The following is a 20184-nucleotide window of genomic DNA, read 5'->3' on the forward strand; positions in this document are numbered from 1 at the left end:
TATCAGAGATGTCTATCAACCTCTGCAGATATCTCTTGTCGGTTATTATTACTATATCATCTGCATACGTCAATGCTGGTAATGACTATTTAATGTGTTTCCCTTGCTTGGCAAAAAAGAGGCTGTATCCGAGTCGACTCTCCTCTAACTTGGTCTCTAGTCTCTGGAGATACAGCATAAATAACAAAGGTGACAAGGGATATCCCGGTCCAAGCCCACGTCGTATCTCAGTAGGTACAGATACCTGTTCTTTCCATTTGATAACTACTTTGATACTTTTAAAAATGTCCTTTAGAAGATTAGGTCTTCCCTTTTCCACATCTAGTGTGTCCAGTATTCTCCACAAGTCTTCTTGAATCGCACTATCGTAAGCTCCCTTGATATCTAGAAAAGTCAGCCACAGGGGCATATGTTCTTTTCCCGCTATTTTATTACAACGCATCAATGAAAACAGTTTGTCCTCCAACCTTCTTCGTTTACAAAACCGATTTTGTAGTTCTTCAGCACCTCGTCTTTGTACACCTATGGTTGTAAACTTTTCTTTGCTATCTGCATCACCAGCCTGTAAACTACTGATGTCACTGTTATGAGATGGTAGTAGTATATATCGGCTTTAGCCCCCTTTACAGATCATGCTCATCCTGCTCAGCTTCCACCCATCGGGGGCTACACCATCTATTATTACTTTGCTCGCTGCCTCTCTTAATGTTTGCTCAGAGTTTGGTCCTAGTTTCTTTATTATCCATGATTCGGATGCCTTCAGGGCCTGTTGATGTGCTATTAGGAACTCTTTTTTTCTGCCCTTTACCACTCTCCTTGTCCCAGGAGAGCCACTCATCTAATTGGTCCATCCTCATCTGTTACGGTGCATGCAGCGCTTTCTTAGTGTTTATATTTTTCTGTCATCATTGTTATTAAAATTCTATTGCCTCATTCCCGTCTAGTCTGGCCCCTTTAACTGTAGTTATAAACCTCTATTTTATGCTTGTCTTGTTACTCAGAGAATTGAGATGGTTCCAAAAGTTTGCAGCTGCCTTTCTAGCCTTCCTGTTTACTTCTGCCATTCATTGGGCCCCCTTCTTATCTTTTCACTGATCAAATTGGGTGCTTCCTTCTGGAGCTGAAAAAGTTATCCCACTTTATTTTCACATCATCTTCCGGTTCACCCTTCTGGTTAGCATACCTGTGTTTCCTGGAAGCTTCCTGACTTCTTACTATGGATCCCTTACCTTCATCATCCCGCCAGCTCTTCGGCTTGTATCTGCTTTTCCCGGCTGATTTGACTCGTATATTAGCTAGCTCTAACTCAAACTATTGAGTTATATTTGTGTACGTCCAGTCTGCTTTAATATCCTCGGTGATTATTTTCTCAATCTCTTTAGCTGCTATTTCTATTTGCATTTCTGAATAAATATTACCGTGTGGTTGCTCGTAATGCCGCCTTTCCAATTTCTTTTTCCTCAAAACTCAGCTTGATAGGTTTGTGATCACGGCCTAAGCTTCTGGACCCAAATTCGTCTATGTTCATCACCCTTAGCCGATCATACGTCCTATGTGACATTATTGCGTAATCTATCGTCGACCGCAGCCTTTCCACCTCCCATTTTATCTGCCCTTCGCATTTATCGGTGCTTTTGCAAATGAATAAATCATGCCTTTCACACACAACTACTAGCATTCTGCCTGTTGGATCAGTATATCCATCCATATCTTATATGTGCGCATTCATAACTCATCATATAAATACCTCAAATTCTTCTACGAGTTCGTCAAAGTCATTTTCTCATCAATGCACCATTTATTGACTTTCCTCTCTGCCTTTTGCCCCTGTCCACAAGTACACAAAACCGAGGAGCGTCACTTGCCCTGCCACTTTTCCTTTTATCCATAAATGTTCCTTGCACGCCTGCATGACCCTTTGCCAGTCTGTACTGTTATGAGTGAATGTTCCAATACCACCCCCCTTTCAGCGGCCATCTGTTCTATTAAGATATTCGCGCGTGTAGTCCGGATGGTTAGGAGGTTGTTCCATGCCATTAAGATGTGTTTCTGCAAAACCATATACCATGGGCCTTTCATTCCTTAGACGTTCTTCTACCTTGTCCCACTCCAGCCTATTCCTGCCACCCTGCTTGTTAATACACCCTACGTGCGAATTGGCTCGGCCCTCGTGGCTACATCGACTTCTGCCTCGAACTCTACGTGTCTTAAATATTGATGCCTATTTGGAATCGTTTGTGTCTATACCACCTGTCAAAGAACTCCCCTGTTTCTTTTCGTTGATATTAGCTATCTTGCACCACTGAGGGCCTGCGTACCCTCCAAAAAAGCTACTGCGCGTCCTGCAAGTCACTAAGCCACCTCATGGCCTAGCCTCCTACCGAAGTGAATTCTGTCTCGTTGAAAACCACCCCATCTATGCACCTCTCTGTTTATTTCCACAACCTCAAAGCCTTTTTGTCGACTAATCCGTCATATCTCTTGGTTTGCGTTGAAAACCACTCTTTGCAGGTTGCCGTCACGCACCGGTACCTCCGGTATCGTGCATATCACTACCTGTACCTGAGGAGAAATGGAGCACTTGTCATCGACTCCTTTTGCCAGTGTGGTCGCTAGTCCTGCCGTATCTGTATTTAAGACATCACTTAAACCACCCGAATATATCAGGAGGTTTCGTCTATCAGCTGTATTTTTTAGTTTTGCGCTCGCTTGCCTCATGACTGCTTCCAGCTTGCGTCCTGGGAACGTTCCTACTGCGACCTTTTTGTCACCTCTTGCCCTCTCTTTGATTGCTTCTGCGCATCGATTTCAATTCTAGTGCCCGGTGATTATCACGTGCTGTGACTTTTCAGCTGGAGCATCCTGCACCGGGGGGGGGGGATCTCTTGCTCCTGTCACGCCAGCTGCTGTGTCCCCTCTCAGCCCCACGACTACTTCGCTGTAGCTAGGTTTTGTGACCATTGAACCGACAGAAGCTGTTTTTTCCAAACTTGCTTGCTCTTTCTTCTCCGCCGTTTTGGTTGCCGCTGCGCTACCATTCTCTCCGTCAGCCGCTTCTTTGCTCACCTTTGCGAGTGCCTCCTTGGTGGATTTGAGCCTTTCTCTCAGCCTTCGTTTTCTTTTGCTCTGTCGCCAACGCGATCTCCAGCTCGGTGATTCTCATCAGCAGTTCACTCTGGACAACCATCTTTTTCTCCATTTTTTTCCCTCGATCTCACATTGCCTACACTTGGCGGCAGCCTCCACTTCAATCGCGTCTGCACTTGGGTCTATTTTCAAACCCACCCACATCGTGAACATTTTACAGCTTTTTCAACCATGTCTTTTTGACACCAATTGTTCTTATGAATTGTCCCAATCGATAATTACAAAACACGGCATACGACAAACCATGCCCTATGAAAAAAAGAAAGTCTAAGCTCTACTACACAAATTTCCGTGTTCGGCGTACTTGCACCTCTCCCACGAGGTGGCAAGAGGAAAAACACAAACACACACACAAACGAGTAACTACCTGGAGACTGACCCCGAAAACGCCGTGCAATGTAATGAGTGTTACAAAGGTTTTAACTGCTGCCTTATAGTTATAAAAGCAAGCTCGAAACATCCAAAACCACTTATCGGCGCAGTCAATCGGGAGCACCTAAAAACACGTCCATTCATCGTGCCAGTTCAAACTGAGTGGGGTAAGGGTAAGGGCGCCACATGGTGGTGTGTTAAGGCGTTGACAAAATCGCCTATCAACGGAGCACACCGAATGGTATGAATGCTTAGAAACGACGTGTTGAAGAAACTAATGGCAGATGCGATGGCCATATTGCCTTGCTGCTCTATACCAAGAACATGAAAGGACAGTGGTAGATATAAGTGACGTATTTTTAAAAGCGTGCAAAACATGTGACTATGGCACAGGGGATAGTGTGCCCAGAATATGTTGTCCTAAACCTAGGGGTGATGGTTTCAATTGTCATTAAAAGAATATTTTTTTTCGTTTTCTGATTGTGAATATTTTTTTCGACGTTATTTCCGTGACGTAAATACGTCACTAGAATCTTAGTCGACCCCGGCATAAAACTCGTTTGTGTTTAAAAACAACCCTTAATGTAAACGCTAACGTGAAAAGAAAAGCATGGCGACAACCTCTAGTTGTCAGAGATTGCTGCTGCTGTAGTTTTAATCCAGTACAGCTCGAAATCAATGAGTGGACAGAGTAGAAATCGGGAAATACATGTACTAGTGGAGTATGGGTATCAATATAAAAGTGGAGTACGTCGAGAATAGTCCGGCAAGATCATACATGAAACATTTTCTTTAGCGAATCCAGACACATGAGAAGCAGCAACTGTGAACTGAAGTAAAAGAATAAGGTCACATGAACCCAGCGCTTTCTTTTTTTTCCGCAAGCACGCTTGATGTCAGCGTAGTTGTGCTCGCGCGCTTATTACGAGGCCTCAACCACATAAAGAAATTGCATAAACAGTGGGCTCAGACAATGTTGTCAAGTTTTCACTCGCGACAACTATTCTACTATGTAACCTATTCTTCGAGTTTCCTCCGTTCATAACTGTATCACCCTGAGATTCACGCCATATCAAACACAGTGCGTGAAAATATTTAAATCATGACTACAGTAACTAGTACTTTGTTCGTTCAATGCTGTTTGCCTGGAAAGTGAGGTTATTACTAATCACCTGTTTACGTGCAGAGGCTGAATCACTCATTCATTATTCAACTCATTCAGACTCACAATAGTCTGTTCTGTCCATGAGCTTGAGTCCAAGGTAATCCTGTTGAGAAAAAAATTTGTGAGTCCAGGTTGTAGTGAGCCCTGAATGAGAAAGTATTTTTTAACGTGAAGCATTTCTTATCAAAGTTCAGTACATTGAGCTCTCTATCTATCTATCTATCTATCTATCAATCTATCTATATATCTATCTATCTATCTATTATACAATCTCAGACTTTTAGTCCTCCTAGCCGTTTGAAAACGGCATCAATACCAGAATAGGTATTATGCGATATTATGACTATATGATGAGCATATATAACTAATCATAACATGAAAACCTTGATAGCTATATCATGAATGTCATGATTTTGATTATATGCTTTTGCTGCTCTTGCGGTGGTTTCGTTCACATGACACATTGCAAACTGGTAGGGTATCACATAACTGCATGACGAAGATCCTAACCTGGAAATCGTGACATGGATATTATGAAAGTCATGGCTAAACTCCACGCTCGTGTTGCACTCGCACTCGTTTCGCTTACTTCACTTATACCAAATTTAGTATCATGCCACGTGAGCAGACTACCAAGGTAAATGACACGCCGGGACATGACAATCTTGACATGCGTGTTATGTAAAACAAGAATAAATGCCATGCTCAATGCGCACTCAGGGCCGTTTAGCTAGATCTAAATATACCAAATTTGGTATCAAGTGGTGTGAATAGAAAGCAGAGGTAAATGACACGTCTAAATATAGCAATGATGCATGGAAGTCAGGTACTGCATAATTTTCGTCCGTCTGGAAACGTTGGTTTGGTTTTAAAGTGAGATATTGACCTTCCTTGTTAGTGCTTCGCATGTCATCGGTTCCCACTGTACGTGGGATCTGCTATTTTTTAATGAGTCTGATTGAGCTACACCTTGTTTTGTCGATCTATGTTTACGTGCAGTGCCAGTCGACAGTGGCGACCTTCCTGACATGTTCTTTTGCCGTCCTGAAAGGTCTGGCAATTGACGGTCTCTGGAACCCTTCCCACATCGCCGTCCTCTACGCTGGAGCACTGGCCGCTGTCAACACCGCCACTCTCTTTCTCAGTTGCGTATTTGTTTTGCATGGCCTCAATCACCGAATAATTGCATATGGGAGCAGGAGACCAAAGCATGTAATGCAATTGTGAAGCATTAAAAAATATTCTTGAGAAGTTTGGAAATGCACACATAAATATTGAGTTGACAAAACTAGAAATAGGCATGGTGTGTTACATAACATAAACAAATTTGAAAAGCGAATGAATTCGTAGGCATCAAGAAATGAGGAATATTGTTGTGATGACATATGTGAAAATGCACATACATATTGCGGTGCTCTATTTCAGTGCCCGCAGGCGTTTAAAACCAATAAAACTAGAAGGCACGATAGAAGATGAATTTTAAAGACAGAAAACTGTATTAGAACTCATTTCGACAATCGTCTTTTAATACACTAGGTTGATATTTTTAACATTTTATACAGAGGCATATGAATGGGCTGGCTTATTATATTGGGAGCTTTCTCGCTGTACGAACGGTCACGCTTCTTCAAGCGGATAGGGTAAAGTGTCAATAATCTATGTTCTGTCATTTGTGCGTGACTATTTTGAGATATCCATGTGCACATGATTAGTGGATTTCATTCATATCGCATTACTTCACGTATATATGAAGGGCGTTTGAAAAATGTGTCTAATATTGTTTAGAGGTCAGCAAAATGCGCTATTCGCTCAATGTCTACACAGTCTTTTCTGTAGCCAAAGGCATTTCAGAAGGGTTGACTACATAATTTGGAATAGTACTTAGTGAACTTACATTAATCACCTTTTTAATTAGCGGAGTCAAGTAGTTGGGTGAACTGGATGAATTGAAAAACACATTGCTGCTTTGAGATTTTGGTAAAAGGGTCTCTTGTAATAACTGTGCAGGTTACACACCCAGACAAAAGAGTCGGTAGATGGTTGATATACCACCCCCTCATTTTGGTTTCACTATTTCGCGTTTCGGTTTTATTTTCACCGCAGAACTGGGGATAATTTTGTTTATTTGCAGTTATATTACAGATAGTTTTTTGCAAAATCTCAATGTGGACATCGGCTTTTTGCATAAAGGGCTTAAATACTGCCTTTTGACCTAACTGTCTAACTACAGTAGTTAAATATCAAATTAGTTATTTGTCCAATTACTGTTTCAAATAATATCTTCTACCCTCTTAAGATGCCTGCTGCTACAGAAAAACCAATTGTGAAGACAGCGAGCAAATAGCGCCTTTTAACGAAATTTTAGGACTTCAACTTAACTAATAAACTTAACACGTGCATTTGAAAGTGTGAGCTCAGCTTCATATCACTAAACAAATGAAAGAAAAAACATTGAAGACCTGTAGGGAAAATTTTTTTAGACATATCGCTTCGCAAGGCTATAAAAGGCGCGACATAAAGATCCCCTTCACTGATTTTTAGTATACTTATCTGAGCACAGTAAACCTAAACAATTAAATGTCAACAAAGGCTATTTTTAACCACAGTGTTTGCAAACAAACATTTACGAACATTCAGCTGCATGCTGCCCCACAAAATATAGCAAGCTGACGTTCTGTACTCTAAAAAAGCGCTTTTTCAATTCCTGTATTTTTGTTCACGCAGGCTTCGTGATGTCCACGGTCGTGGTGCTGTCCACCAAGTGCGAGAAAAACCCGGACAACATCGCGCCAGCCATCGCGGCTTCGTTCGGCGACCTGACCACGCTGTTCCTGCTCTCTGGCTACTCGTCTTTAATGCTGTACCATCCGTGTGCGTCTTTGCCACGACCACTTCAAATGCGTATCATTTCTTGGCGAACTTCAGTGACTTTGAGCGTATCTATCTATCTATCTATCTATCTATCTATCTATCTATCTATCTATCTATCTATCTATATATCTATCTATCTATCTATTTATCTATCTATCTATCTATCTATCTAACCATCTATCTATCTATCTATCTATCTTTGCCACGATCACTTCAAATGCGTAGCATTTCTTGGCGAACTTCAGTGACTTTGAGCGTATCTATCTATCTATCTATCTATCTATCTATCTATCTATCTATCAATCTATCTATCTATCTATCCATCCATCCAGCCACCTACGACAGTTAGCTCTCCTGGCCGTTTCGAGTATCGATACCAAACTTGGTATTGCATAACATGACTATATGAAGAATATATCTGAATAGCCATAACATGAAAATCATATCATGTGTGTCATGAATATAGTGATTCACATTTCATGGTCCTGCAGCTCTTGCGGTGGTTTCGTTCACATAGCTTCTTGCAAAACTGGTATGGCAGGACATGATTGCATGGCAAACACAAGGGACAGGCCCTAACATGAAAACATATGTCTGTTATTTAACAACATGACTATATACCACGCTCAAGATGCCCTCGCGGCCTTTTCGCAAGCGTTCCATACACCAAATTTGCTGTTACGGTACGTGACTGGATGACGAAGGTATATGACTGGTGCAAACATGATAAGCATGAGATGCGCGTCATGTAAAAACATGAAGACATGCCAGAGTGAAGGCGCCAATACATTTCGACGTGAAGCGGTGCGCGTGCTCTCTGGCGTTCATTTCGTCGCGTCACGCCGGCGTTGCCACGCCAGGCACTGGTGCTGCCATAAACTCGCAGGCACGCGCCGTGTTGCATCGCTTTGACGCATGTGCGTTTCAGCGTGTTCGGCATACCTCCGTCACGCAAAAAGCGAGACGCTGTGTTGTCTGGATAACGCATTGGCACGAAATGCAGCATGCCGCATTTTACATCGATTGCCGTTGGGCCGCACTGACGGACGCTGATCGCGCCGGTCGCGCCTGGCATCAGACTATAGAGTGCTCGCGTTTTTCTAACGTAGCGTCGGTGTACCCATCGGGTTCGCGTCAATGCTACATTGGAGTATAATGGGACCTTCATGAAGCGCTCGCGGTCGTTTTGCTAGCTCTACATATACCAAATTTGGTGTCAGAGACGTCAATGAATGACAAAATATATGACTGGTCTAAACATAATAATCCTGACCCGTGGGTCATGTAAGAGCATGATAACATACCACGCTCATAGCGTGCTCGCCACCGTTTCGCTAGCTCCACATATAATAAACTTGGTATCCCTTGACGTCAATAGATGACGGAGGTAAACGACACATCCAAACATGATAGTCATGACACGGAAGTCATAGAAGGCATCATTTGCCTTCAACTCGTCACGTTGTGCTGATTTCAAAGTGACATATTAACCTTCATCATTCATGCTTCGCATTTCATCGATTCCCACTGTACGTGAGATTGGTCAACTTTTATCAGCATTGTAACGACCAGGTCTTCAAAAGTAATGTAAAGCCTGTTGATATGCGTTCTTGTGCAAGTTACACTACGCTTGTTCACTGCGCACACGCTTACGTGCTTGCCGCCGTGCTTCAGGTGTTCGGTTAAATTTCGGACCCACTTGCTATAAAAATAGTTGATATCGATTGATCACAATGTTTATTATACTGACACCATTGGTTCTGATGGTGCAAGTTGTGGTATTATAAGCGTAGGATTCAGGCACTAGTGCGACCGCTCTATGCTAAGTTTTGCATGCGTTAAGAACACGAGCTGTTGATGGATAGGGCCACTTAACGTTGATAGTATATATTTAAACGTGCCAGAGCTAGTGGACAAGAAAGTGTTGCAAACAAAGGCCAGCAGTTATTTACTAAAAGCTGTGTGCATCAGTTGCGCATAACTTCAAAAGTGTTGCTGTAGCAATAATAATGATTCATCTACGTATTATACAGCTCTCTTTCATCTCTTTTTTTTGCATTCCCGTCTGTTCATGCAAGGTCGCACCACAAGGCAGCACTGACTGTCCCATTTCCCACGCTTCTACATTCAATATGCGCTTGACGGTCATATCCAGATCTGGCGCCGCTTGTGATCACGTTGTGCCTCCTCCTGCTGCCAATGTGGATAGTTCTGGCCCGACGCAACACCGTCTCCCGGGAAGTGCTGCGCGTCGGGTGGCTGCCAATTATTATCGCACTCACGGTCTCGAGGTAAGTGAGCAGAGAACGCACCCGTTGCTCATTAGGAAAGCGAGTGTTACACTCAAAGCTTTTGCGTTCATTCAGGTGAAATTTCTTACCGTAATTTACGTCTAAATTGGCTTTCCCTGCTGTTACTGTTGCTGTTCTGTCTTCTAATAGCATTGGCAGCAGGCCCCGCTGTGGTGTTCTAGTTGCTGAGGAACTAAACTGCTGACCGGAAGATCGTAGGATTGAATATCGGCTGCTGTGACTGAATTTTTTGGTGGAGGTGAAAAATGATGTATGGGAACGTGCTGAGATTCCTGTGCACGCTAAGGAAACCCAGGTGGTCGACATTCTCTGAGTCCTCCCCTGCAGCGTCTCCAATAATCATAGGGTGGTTTTGGGGCGCTGAATACCACATATCATTCAAGCATTTGCAGCAGTTTCTAGGTTATTCTGTACAAATCAATTTTATGGGATAATTCTATTTTGTTTTGTTCTCTATTTCTATTTAAGTTTTGTATGTTAGTATTTGATGTGTCTTCTACCTGGAATGATGTGGAATGGGATAAAAATAATTGTTCATAAATAAATAAATCCCAGAATAACCAAACCAAACGGGTAAACAATAAAACCACAATAAACGAAAATAAATAATATTAAAAACAGTCCTCATTTCAGACATTCAACATTTGCCTGGTCACCTATAATACTGGTTCGTAAACAAGGATAATTGAATAGAATTTCGTAATGGCAATGTGAAATATTCGAAGAGGCTCCAAGTTTAATTACCCGACAATTTGTAAAGCTCTTCGTACGAAAGCTCCTAAATACAATTGGTAGTAACTTTTATTGCACATGCGTTTTTGCAGCTTTGGTGGGTACATCCTGGATTATGCAGTCTTCGCTTATCCGCCAATTGCCCTGCACCTGTCTGCAGTAAATGGTGAGTCAGGCTATTCAAACACTAGAATGCGCCCCATTCTACGCGATGGGTTTAAACAGTCACTTTCGCAGCCGAGTACGTGGCTGCACCATAGGTTCGGGGCTTGAATTGATACTCTCCCTTAGTGATAACTTGAGAGTGAAATATTTAAAAAAATGAATAGCGCTTATGTATTGTCTCTTCTATTTTTACAATATGCCAGCCAGACGTGCCAGATTTAGCTGTTCGTCGCCCTCTCCAGATCTTGCCGTTTGCCTAGCTTTGGCCTGCGCTATGCGGTTATGGGGGAGATAGCCCATCATGGGGTGTCTCACAACGCAAATCATTCGAAGTATTGTTTTGTTCGGTTGTGTACAGATCCGTGGGGCAGTGTCTTACATTCCTGGTGTTCACAATGTTGGCGCTCATGCTGCTTCTGTAAATGCTACGGTACTCTAAGATAGCATGTCGGCGTTCATGGCGCTATGTAAGCAAACAATAGGGAAGCATCATTACGACACTACTTCATGCACTGACTTCAAGAGCACCATGAGGTGGCATCGGCAAGGCTCTGAGCCAGAAACCAAGAAGCACGAATGAACGAATCTGACAGATGTGTAATACTTGAGACATAAATGTGTCCAATATACCTACGAGGGAAAGTGCTGGAACGCACGTGTGGTGGAGGAAGCTTCACATGTGGCGACGCATCACGACCACTCCATGAACTAAGGTGGACCGATGGCTTCCGTTGAGGAGCGTGCATTCGCACTGGCTCTGAAAGAAGTGAAGGAGGCATTGGCTATTTCTTCCTTCATATATTAGGCTTTTACCTGAAAGGTAAACGTATCTTGACAGAGGTATCTAAACATTTACTGCGCATTTCCACAACGGCGAAGGAATGAGGGCGGCAGCAACAAATTTAAGTTAACGTGAAGAACGGCATGCAGCTCGAACATGCCGCGCGCTGCTCAAGTAGAACAGACTTACGAAACGGACTTACAACAGGATGAGTGCCAACCAAGAACTGTATACCAGCTTCTCACTAATCGCTGGCTGCTCAGACACAAAGGAACGCGCATGAAACGAACGCTCAAGTATACACAGAACCAGTGGGAATCAGCAGCTCTCACAATTGTTACCTAGTATTTCAGCGGTGCACTCCTTTCGCAAAGGCGGCCACTGCAGTGAGCGAATTGTCATTTGTGCTCTCCGTAACTTCCACACAAACTAGCTGTGAAACGTTTAAACCACCCGCATCAAGGGCACGCCCACACGAGCGGCAACGTCTTGCAGAAGCGTGCCCACTCGTGCGGACCGTGGGAACACATTCGGAGAAAGAGCGATGACCTCTAAAGTTAAATCTCAAGCGCACCCTTCTCGCTAGCTCACCAGTTATATAAAGTGAACGCGCTGAAGTGCCACCGAGCTATGATCACCGTCAACAGAAAATAACGTACATAAATAGCTCACCGTTAGAGCACTGATTAATGTGCGTTCCGTCTTAGAGTCGTTTCACTCCACACGCTGCGGAGCTATATATAGGTGTCATAGGTGTGACTCATGGTGACGGAATAATTTGTTCTTTTCTTCAAATTTTTCTTGGTCATCTGTGCGTGTACATTTCACAACGTATTACCCTCGACGGAAAGACGTCAGTGGAGCGGTAGTGTAACCCGGCGTAAAACATTTTCGTGTAAGAAAGTTGGTTTCGAATCACGATCGAACCAACCATAAAATGCTCTGCTTCGCGTGTCTGATGGTTACCGATTGCAGCACTGGGCGGCAACCTGGCGGCCGTCTTCAGCTGCAGCTTGTCCAGTTACCTGAACCGGGTGACGCCACTGGGAGACATACCATTCGGGGAACACGTCTGCGTGGGGCCCCTACAGATGTACTACCAGGGTGGGGAGATGGCCAACGTGGCCTACGTGCTCGTCGGCGTCGTGGTGCCCGGCCAGACGCTGTTCGCTGTGCTCTCTAGGATTCTGCGCTTCGGCAAGGTCTCCATGACCATCACCTTCTTCGCAGCGTACTGTGGTGCATCACTAGGGCAGGTGGGTGCTCACCGATGATGTTATGTAATTACGAAAAAGGAAAAATTCTTTTTAGTTTAGACACAGGAGAAAAAACATGAGTTTTCTGCACCTGACCATCCGGGCTGCGAACAACGCTGACAAACACTCCCAGGTGTCGACGCACAAATACACTCGATAAAGTAGACAGGAGGACAACAGCCGCTGTAGTTCAAATCGTTGAGCATTGGACGGCTTATTCGATGGCTGCAGCTGCGGTCTCGGCGGGGCCTGTAGGAAGGAAGAAAAAAGGAGGGAGCATCATCACACGAGTGAAGCCCACCGTGTCGGCACAACACATGATTAAAATGTCAGAGCATGCGGTGGGATTTTGCAACTTCGGTGGCGTTTAATTTTTGAGCCTCCTGCGTGAGCCGGCTAGTCTGCACCGAGCAAAAGGATTTAGGATGAAATATGCAGCGTGTCATACTCCGCAGCGTACCGCAGTATCGGCAAGGATCGTTCCGTACTAGATCTTGGGCATGTCACTTGTTGGGCTGACACTGATGGCTTCAAAACGGTCGGCTTGCCACTGCTGGCTCAATTACGTCATCCTTTCTTCTCGTGTATGCCATTTAAATTCTTTGTTTCAACTATTGAAAGGTCAATAGATGATTGACACGTCGCACCTTCTATATTTGTCAGGTTACGATACCAGACCCAGGAACTCACTAGCTGTAACTGTAATCGTGACACGTTCCAAATTATTTCTTTCCTAGAATCAAATGTAGTGGATTGGAACAAATAGCCCGGTAAAAGGTTGATGCAAGATTACCTCTCGCAATTTGAATCTCACCTTCGGTAGGAAGCAATTATCTTCTCTGACTAGAATATTTTCATATGTGTATTTTTTCTCTTTTACCTCGTGCTAACTCGTCTGTTGGACCCAAAAAATGCTGGACTAACGCTTATTGGCCTTTAGTTTTGTTCATCAAAGCACACGTGCGAACAAGTCTATTGTTTCCTGTGTCTTTAGTTTTTTATTTGGTGCACCTATATAATGTACCAAGCTGGCAAGATCGTGTACATAATCACAGTATCAATCAATAGGCGTATAAGTAAATAAATATACAAATACATACCTAAATAAACAAGGAAAAACTGAAATAAACAACTAATGAACTGGCAAGCTTATGTTTCAAGTAGAAAAAAAACAGATAACTATCACCAAGTGAAACTGGTATTTGCAATTAAACAGAAGAATACTTGACTTGTACCAAATCATTCTTTATCGCGTCCGGTGCTGGTAAACTTAAGCCCGGCGAAAAAATGCGCAGCCTAAGCACCAACAATAAGACGTGCTTTCTTAGAGAATTAAACTACGGCTTTGACTCACTTTGAACCTCCACGAGTCGTTGGCGCCATCTATTTGAGAGACTCGTAAACGCACTCTAGGGCACCAAAGGTGAATGGTTGTGTCGGTATTCCCATGTTCGCTGATTCAGTTTCATATATAAACTGCCCATGCCAGCTGGAGGGGTTTTCTTTTTTGCATGACTATATTGGTATCTTTTGTGTTCGTAATTTTCAGTTCAGTTTTTCCCGGGCGGGGGCAATGGCCACATAAACTTTGGTAGCAATTTTCATGTTTTCACACAGTCACTAATGCATTACAGAGAAAGATATTATGAGAGCACAAGGGCCTTTGTGCCGTAATTGTCCGTCGCCGGTGTTTGTATCCGCTATCGCGCGCTGTGGAAAAAAAGAAACAAGCGAAGTAAATAAAAACTCCGAGGCACGACTGGGATTCAAAACCAGGTCCCCTGCCTGCCACGCCAGTAAATTACCATTAAGCTACACCGGAGCTTGAAACCTCATGCGTGAAACTTCGTTTCAGATTAAGACTAGGCAGTTTTCATGTCGAGAAAAAAATCGCGTTATTATAAGTAAGAAATTGTTCCAGAACAGCGAAGAAACAACCAGACATCACACAATGCCAATGACGTTATGACCAAGAATGCCATAGTGGATGCCTTACTACCACAAATAATTGTTATTTATGGCATAATCGCTACCCTGCAAGTGTGCTCGTAGCACTTACACAATGTATGAATAAAAAGATGTCTTTAGCAATGCCACTCTTGCAGCTTTCGCGGTGACAGTGCAGCGCGTCTCGCGCAAGCCTTGTGTTTTTTTTTTTGCTTGAACAAGAAGTCACGTTGAGGTGCTGTAACTGCCCATCGGTCATCATGGCGTTTTAAGCCAAGCCTGAGGCCTACGCACGAGGGATGGAGGATGTGGTGATTCACTTTAGCCGTTAGTTGTCTTCGAGTGTCAGCAGCATGTCTCTGGATCTTATCCTCTCTGCATCGGCCCCATTTTCGATGGAAGTGAGAAACCTATAGGCCCATGTACTTAAATCTAGGTGGACGTTGAAGAAGCACAAGGGATTGGAATTTACGATAATAAAAAATTTGAACCCTCTCCTCAAACGGCCCCCTGAAAGAGTGCGAAACATCAGCGTTTAGCATGTGTGGAGGGACGGTTTGAAAAGGCGCTAACGCGGGTCCTGCGGTGAGCGCTGGAAGATTCGTTTGAAGCGATGGCTGGCGTATGTCTAGTTTCTCCAGAGTAGACACGGGCGCTGGACCGGAGCAGGCGCGTGTTTCGCCTTGATGATCGCCGCCTTGTGATCGGTGAAGTGCACGCTGAGAGGTTCCTGCAGACATTCTGCGTCGCAGTTGGCTAAGGCCAGATCGATGCGCATTCCTTTTATTGTGGTGGGTGATTTCCGTTCCGCCGACACGCACTTCAGCGAGTGCACGTCTAGCATGCAATTGACGAGCCATTCTCGTCTTCCTCCGCTGACGAAAACGTTGAAATCTCCCGCGACTATAAGAGGCACATCGACAGGCCTCACTTCAACAGTCAGCGCCTCCTTCAGACAGCGCTGAAGCTGCTCCTTCGGCAGGTTGGAAGTGGCGTAGAGCACGAAGATCGACACGTCACCAATGCACAAGGCAACTCACTCGAACCAGTTGTGTCTTCAAAAAAGCCCTTATCGTTCTTACACGTCGCCTCTTGTTCGCCTGGCGGAGTCCAGCGCTTGCGTACGGGTGCTTCAGTGGAGGCGTGTGGCGCTTTCGAGACGTTGCCAAACGACGACGACGTCGAGGATTCGTCAGCGTTGGCATTCCGCTGTCGGTGCTTGTACTTGGCTTCCTTCACTCGCGTCTCGTCGGTGTTGCCGACGCGTTGAAGACGCTTGCGCTTCGCTTCCTTGGCTTGTGTCTCGTCGGTGTTATCAGTGCGCCTTCTCCATTCCCGCCCTCGCACCTCGTCGGTGTCGTTGATCTTTCACTTCCGGCGCTTGAATTCGGCTTCCCTGGCCCGCGCCTTGTCGGTGTTGCCGTTGCGACGTCGCTATGCGTGAACGCGATCGGCTCTGCTAACCCTTGCAACGCCGAACAACGCCCAGGTTAGGCCAAATCACTTCGGCGCATCTTCCAGCGGGCGAAGCAACTAGCTTCGCTTTCTGGTGTCCTCTCTATTGCAGATAAACGGGCCGAAAGAGTGTTCACTATACTCGGTGACAACTTCCTGTGGCAGCACAGCCAAGGCTACGAAGCCCACACATGCCCTTTTTTACTACGCTTATGCTGTACCACGCTGTAATGCCTTTGTTTCGGCGTACTTCGTCAAATAGTACGTGGCTGCTACGATCCACTTGTTGCCGGCAGATGTCAGCGAAAAGAGCCCCAGTAAATCTATTATTATTTGATAGAATGTCACCCTAGGTGGTTCGAGTGGTTGAAGAAGCCCCGCGGGCTTCAGTGGCAGGGATTTGTGGCGTTGACAATCCCGGCGGATTTTCTCGTATCGCTTAACAGATTCGTAAAGCTTAGGCCAGTAGTGCGCTTGCCGAACTCGATCGAGAGTTTGAAGGGAACCTATGTGACCAGATGTGAGCTCATCGTGGCAGGCGAGAAGCATGCCGTCACGCAAGTCAGTTGGCACCCCTAGAAGATAAGTTCCCTCAATGCTGTTGGAGTTTTTCTTATACAGGGCCCCATCTCACAGGCATAATGACGACAGACTTCGAGAAGTACAATGAGGTATGGAAGAGTTACGTCTTTCAAGTTTTTGATGACTGCACGTATTTCGTCGTCCGCGAGCTGTCGTGTAATCAGATCAGTTGTAGTAAGCGTAGTGTAGTACTACCGTCATCTTCGTTGTCATGGCCACAAACTTCGACAGGGGCGTGGGACAACGAATCGGCATCTTCGTGCTTGCGGCTGGATTTGAAAGTGATCGTGAAATCGAATTTCTGCACACGAAGACTCCATCGTGCGAGTCGCCCGCACGGGTCCTGTAGGTTGGCTAACGCGCACAACGAATGATGGTCGTTCACTACCTTGAAGTGGCGTCCATGATGGTAAGGCCTAAACTTCATCGTGGCCCATACAACAGTGAGGCACGCTTTTTCTGACGTGGAGTAGTTTTGGTCGGCACGATAAAGAGCGTTATCACTTGCACCATGCCCTCTTGTAGTTGGACGAGGTCAACTCCAAGACTCACGTTATTGGCGTCAATATGAATCTCACTATCAGCATCTTGGTTAAAAGTGAGCGAGGACTCGCGGTGTCTGCAAATGCTCCCGTAGTTCAGAGAAAGCTGCGTCCTGTTCTTCCTCCCACGCGAATTACACGTCTTCACGAGTGAATTGAATGAGCGGTTCAGCAATCCCAGAAAAATTGGCTATAAAGCGGCGATTGTACGCACAGAGCCCAATAAAGCCACCTACTACCTTCCTCTCACGTGTAACGGGAAACGAGGTCGCGGTGGTGCTTTCGTCAGGGTCTGGTCGAACACCATCCACACTGAAAATATGGCCAAGAAACTTAATTTTTTTATAACAGAAGTGGCATTTTCTGGCGTCAGCGTAAGGTTAACAGGACGGAGTGCTTCCAGCACTGCCTGCAGACGCTTTATGTGCTCCTAAAAGGTCGCAGAAAACATGGCACCATAATTTAGATAAACTAGGCACATGTGCCACGTTGGACTGGTAAGAACAGTGTCCTTAGTGCTCTGAAATGTCGCAGGTACAGAACAGAAGCCGAAGGGAGGTACTTTGAATTCATATAGGCCCTCTGGTATAACGAAGGCGGTTTTTTCGTGTTGTTCATCAACTTCGCTCTGCCAGTAGCCACTATTCAAGAACATCGATAAGAAATACTTAGCCTACCACAGTCTGTCGAGGGAATCATTCATGCGGGGCGGCGGATAGGCGTCTTTTTCAGCTACGCTGTTGTTGTCTGTAGTCTACGCAGAAGCGCAATGATCCATCTCTTTCCTTTACGAGAACAACCGGAGATGACTACACCAGTCTTGGAAGTTTGGATAACGTCAATTTGCAGCATCTCTTTAACGTGAGGATTTATCACGTCACGTACTTTTGCCAAAACGCAGTAAGGGTGTTGTTTTATGGGTGAGGTGTCGGTATATGCAATTATTCGGTATTTGGGAATCAGTGTCTGACCAACCTGCGAGTTGTATGCTAAGCACTCTTTAACTCTACATAGCAGTTCACGTAGCTCAGTCTGTTGCTGTTCCGAGAGGGTCAAATTGACATCAACTCTGCAAGTAACGAAGTCAAGTCACTTGGTGTCGGTCGAAGCTTGTCGTCAGCTGATGTAAATGTGAAACGTTCAGCAATGTCTGCGACAGGGTAAGCTAAAGTGATGGCGGTGTGACAAAACAGGTGCTGGTACTCGTTACTGAAATTAGCCACAATATATTTGTTGGTGCTTAACGTTCCAAAACCACATTATGTATATGCGAGAGACGGTAGAGCACGGCTCCGGAAGTTTGTACCACCTGAGGTTCTTGAACGTTCGCCTAAATCAAAGCACATGGGCATCCGTCGAACATACGAACGCTGGGGCAGTGATTTATTCGCATGATGATAATATGTGGGGTTTATTGCCCCAAACCACCATATGTATATGAAAGGCGCCCTAGTAGATGGCTCCGGATATTTAGTCCATCTTAGGTTCTTTAGCGTGCACCCAAACCTGAGCACACGGGCCTACAGAACTTTCGCCTCCATTGAAAATGCAGGCACCGAAATCGAGATACACTTCCACGACCTGCGAGTCAGCAGCCGAGTGCCTTAGCGACTAGTACACTTTAGCGAGTGGTGGTGTCAGAATTGCTGAAGCTCTCTGCTACGACATGCCTAATAAATATGTCGTGGCTTTGACACGTGCGACTGCAACTAGTAATATTATGCTGGAACAACCAACACCTACTCGAATTGTGAAGGTGCTGGTATTGCTGTACCTGGCGCGCCTCATCGTGTACCACCTCTGGAACTGGGGCGTCGACCCGGACAACGCGGCCATCCCCTGCCTGACGGGCTGCGGCGACTTCCTTGGCACGGGGTTTCTCACCATGGCCTACGCGTTGCTCTACTACATGGGCGACGAATCGGCCGTTCAAGAAGAAGAGCTGCGCTCCTACGTGCACGTAACCACTCATCTCACTGCGCATGCGTCATCTTCTACGCCAAGTTACGGCAATTCCACCTTGTCCTAGCGATGCCATGACTTTGCTCCAGCTGAGTGGACCTGGCGCAGTTTCAGTTCTCATTGCACATTGTGCGCTTTGATATGTGATGAGAAGACCACTTTCTTGTTTTATTTTTCGTTCATTATAAGGTTATTATGCTTTTATCTTTATTACGTCAATTATATTTGCGAAAAAGAAAGTTTGCCGACCCTTTGGTTCTTTTTACTTTGTGCGTGTATGCATGCATACGTCGCAAAACACAAGTATGCTTCGACAACGTACTGATATCATGATATCAGCTACGTGAAGACGTAAGTGTGAGTGTTGCGCAAGTTATATGGGTTTTCCGTGCAATATTTTGGATAAAAAGAACTCCACTCTATGTCTTCTTTGTCTTATTTTCACTTGTGATGGTACATTTTGCGAGCACTGTATAGTAATGAACATGAACATCTAGAAAACGTTTTGGGATACATACCAGTGATGAATAACTTGAACTGCCGAAGGCAATGCCGACAATATTGTTACAACATATGAAATTTACGTATGTGCATCTCTGTAGCGGAGAACAGGGTGGTGCGAGACGAAGAGGACTTTCGGTTGGTGGCAAGAGGAAATTAGTTTTTTCAGTAAGCTACCCAATTTTTGCCGATCCGCCAAAGTGTGTGAGCCACGAGTTTAGGATCTACATCTACATCTACATCTCTGGTGCACGTTCATTGTATACCTTCAAGTCGACCGTTACGTCGGCTCTGAATAAACCCCTCTCGTAGACATAACAGAGTGGTGGAGGTGGTGGCTAACAGCACGTCAACGAACCACGGAGCCACAGCTGTTTGAACTTCGCCGGAGCTG

At 45.0% G+C, this 20184-nt stretch overlaps 1 protein-coding gene across 1 annotated transcript in view; it reads left to right on the forward strand.

Moving 5' to 3' along the window:
- Window positions 1–19356, forward strand: part of LOC119186209 (solute carrier family 41 member 1-like) — a 29638-nt gene extending 10282 nt beyond the window's left edge. The window contains exons 4-9 of the mRNA XM_075883029.1: window positions 5684–5735; window positions 7409–7555; window positions 9711–9846; window positions 10692–10765; window positions 12521–12801; window positions 19084–19356. Coding sequence (XP_075739144.1) covers window positions 5684–5735; window positions 7409–7555; window positions 9711–9846; window positions 10692–10765; window positions 12521–12801; window positions 19084–19356 — 963 coding nt within the window. The remainder of the gene's footprint in view (window positions 1–5683; window positions 5736–7408; window positions 7556–9710; window positions 9847–10691; window positions 10766–12520; window positions 12802–19083) is intronic.
- Window positions 19357–20184: the final 828 nt, after the last annotated feature.

This window comes from Rhipicephalus microplus, unplaced genomic scaffold (assembly GCF_043290135.1).
Source record: "Rhipicephalus microplus isolate Deutch F79 unplaced genomic scaffold, USDA_Rmic scaffold_15, whole genome shotgun sequence".
NCBI classification, from domain to species: Eukaryota; Metazoa; Arthropoda; class Arachnida; order Ixodida; family Ixodidae; genus Rhipicephalus; species Rhipicephalus microplus.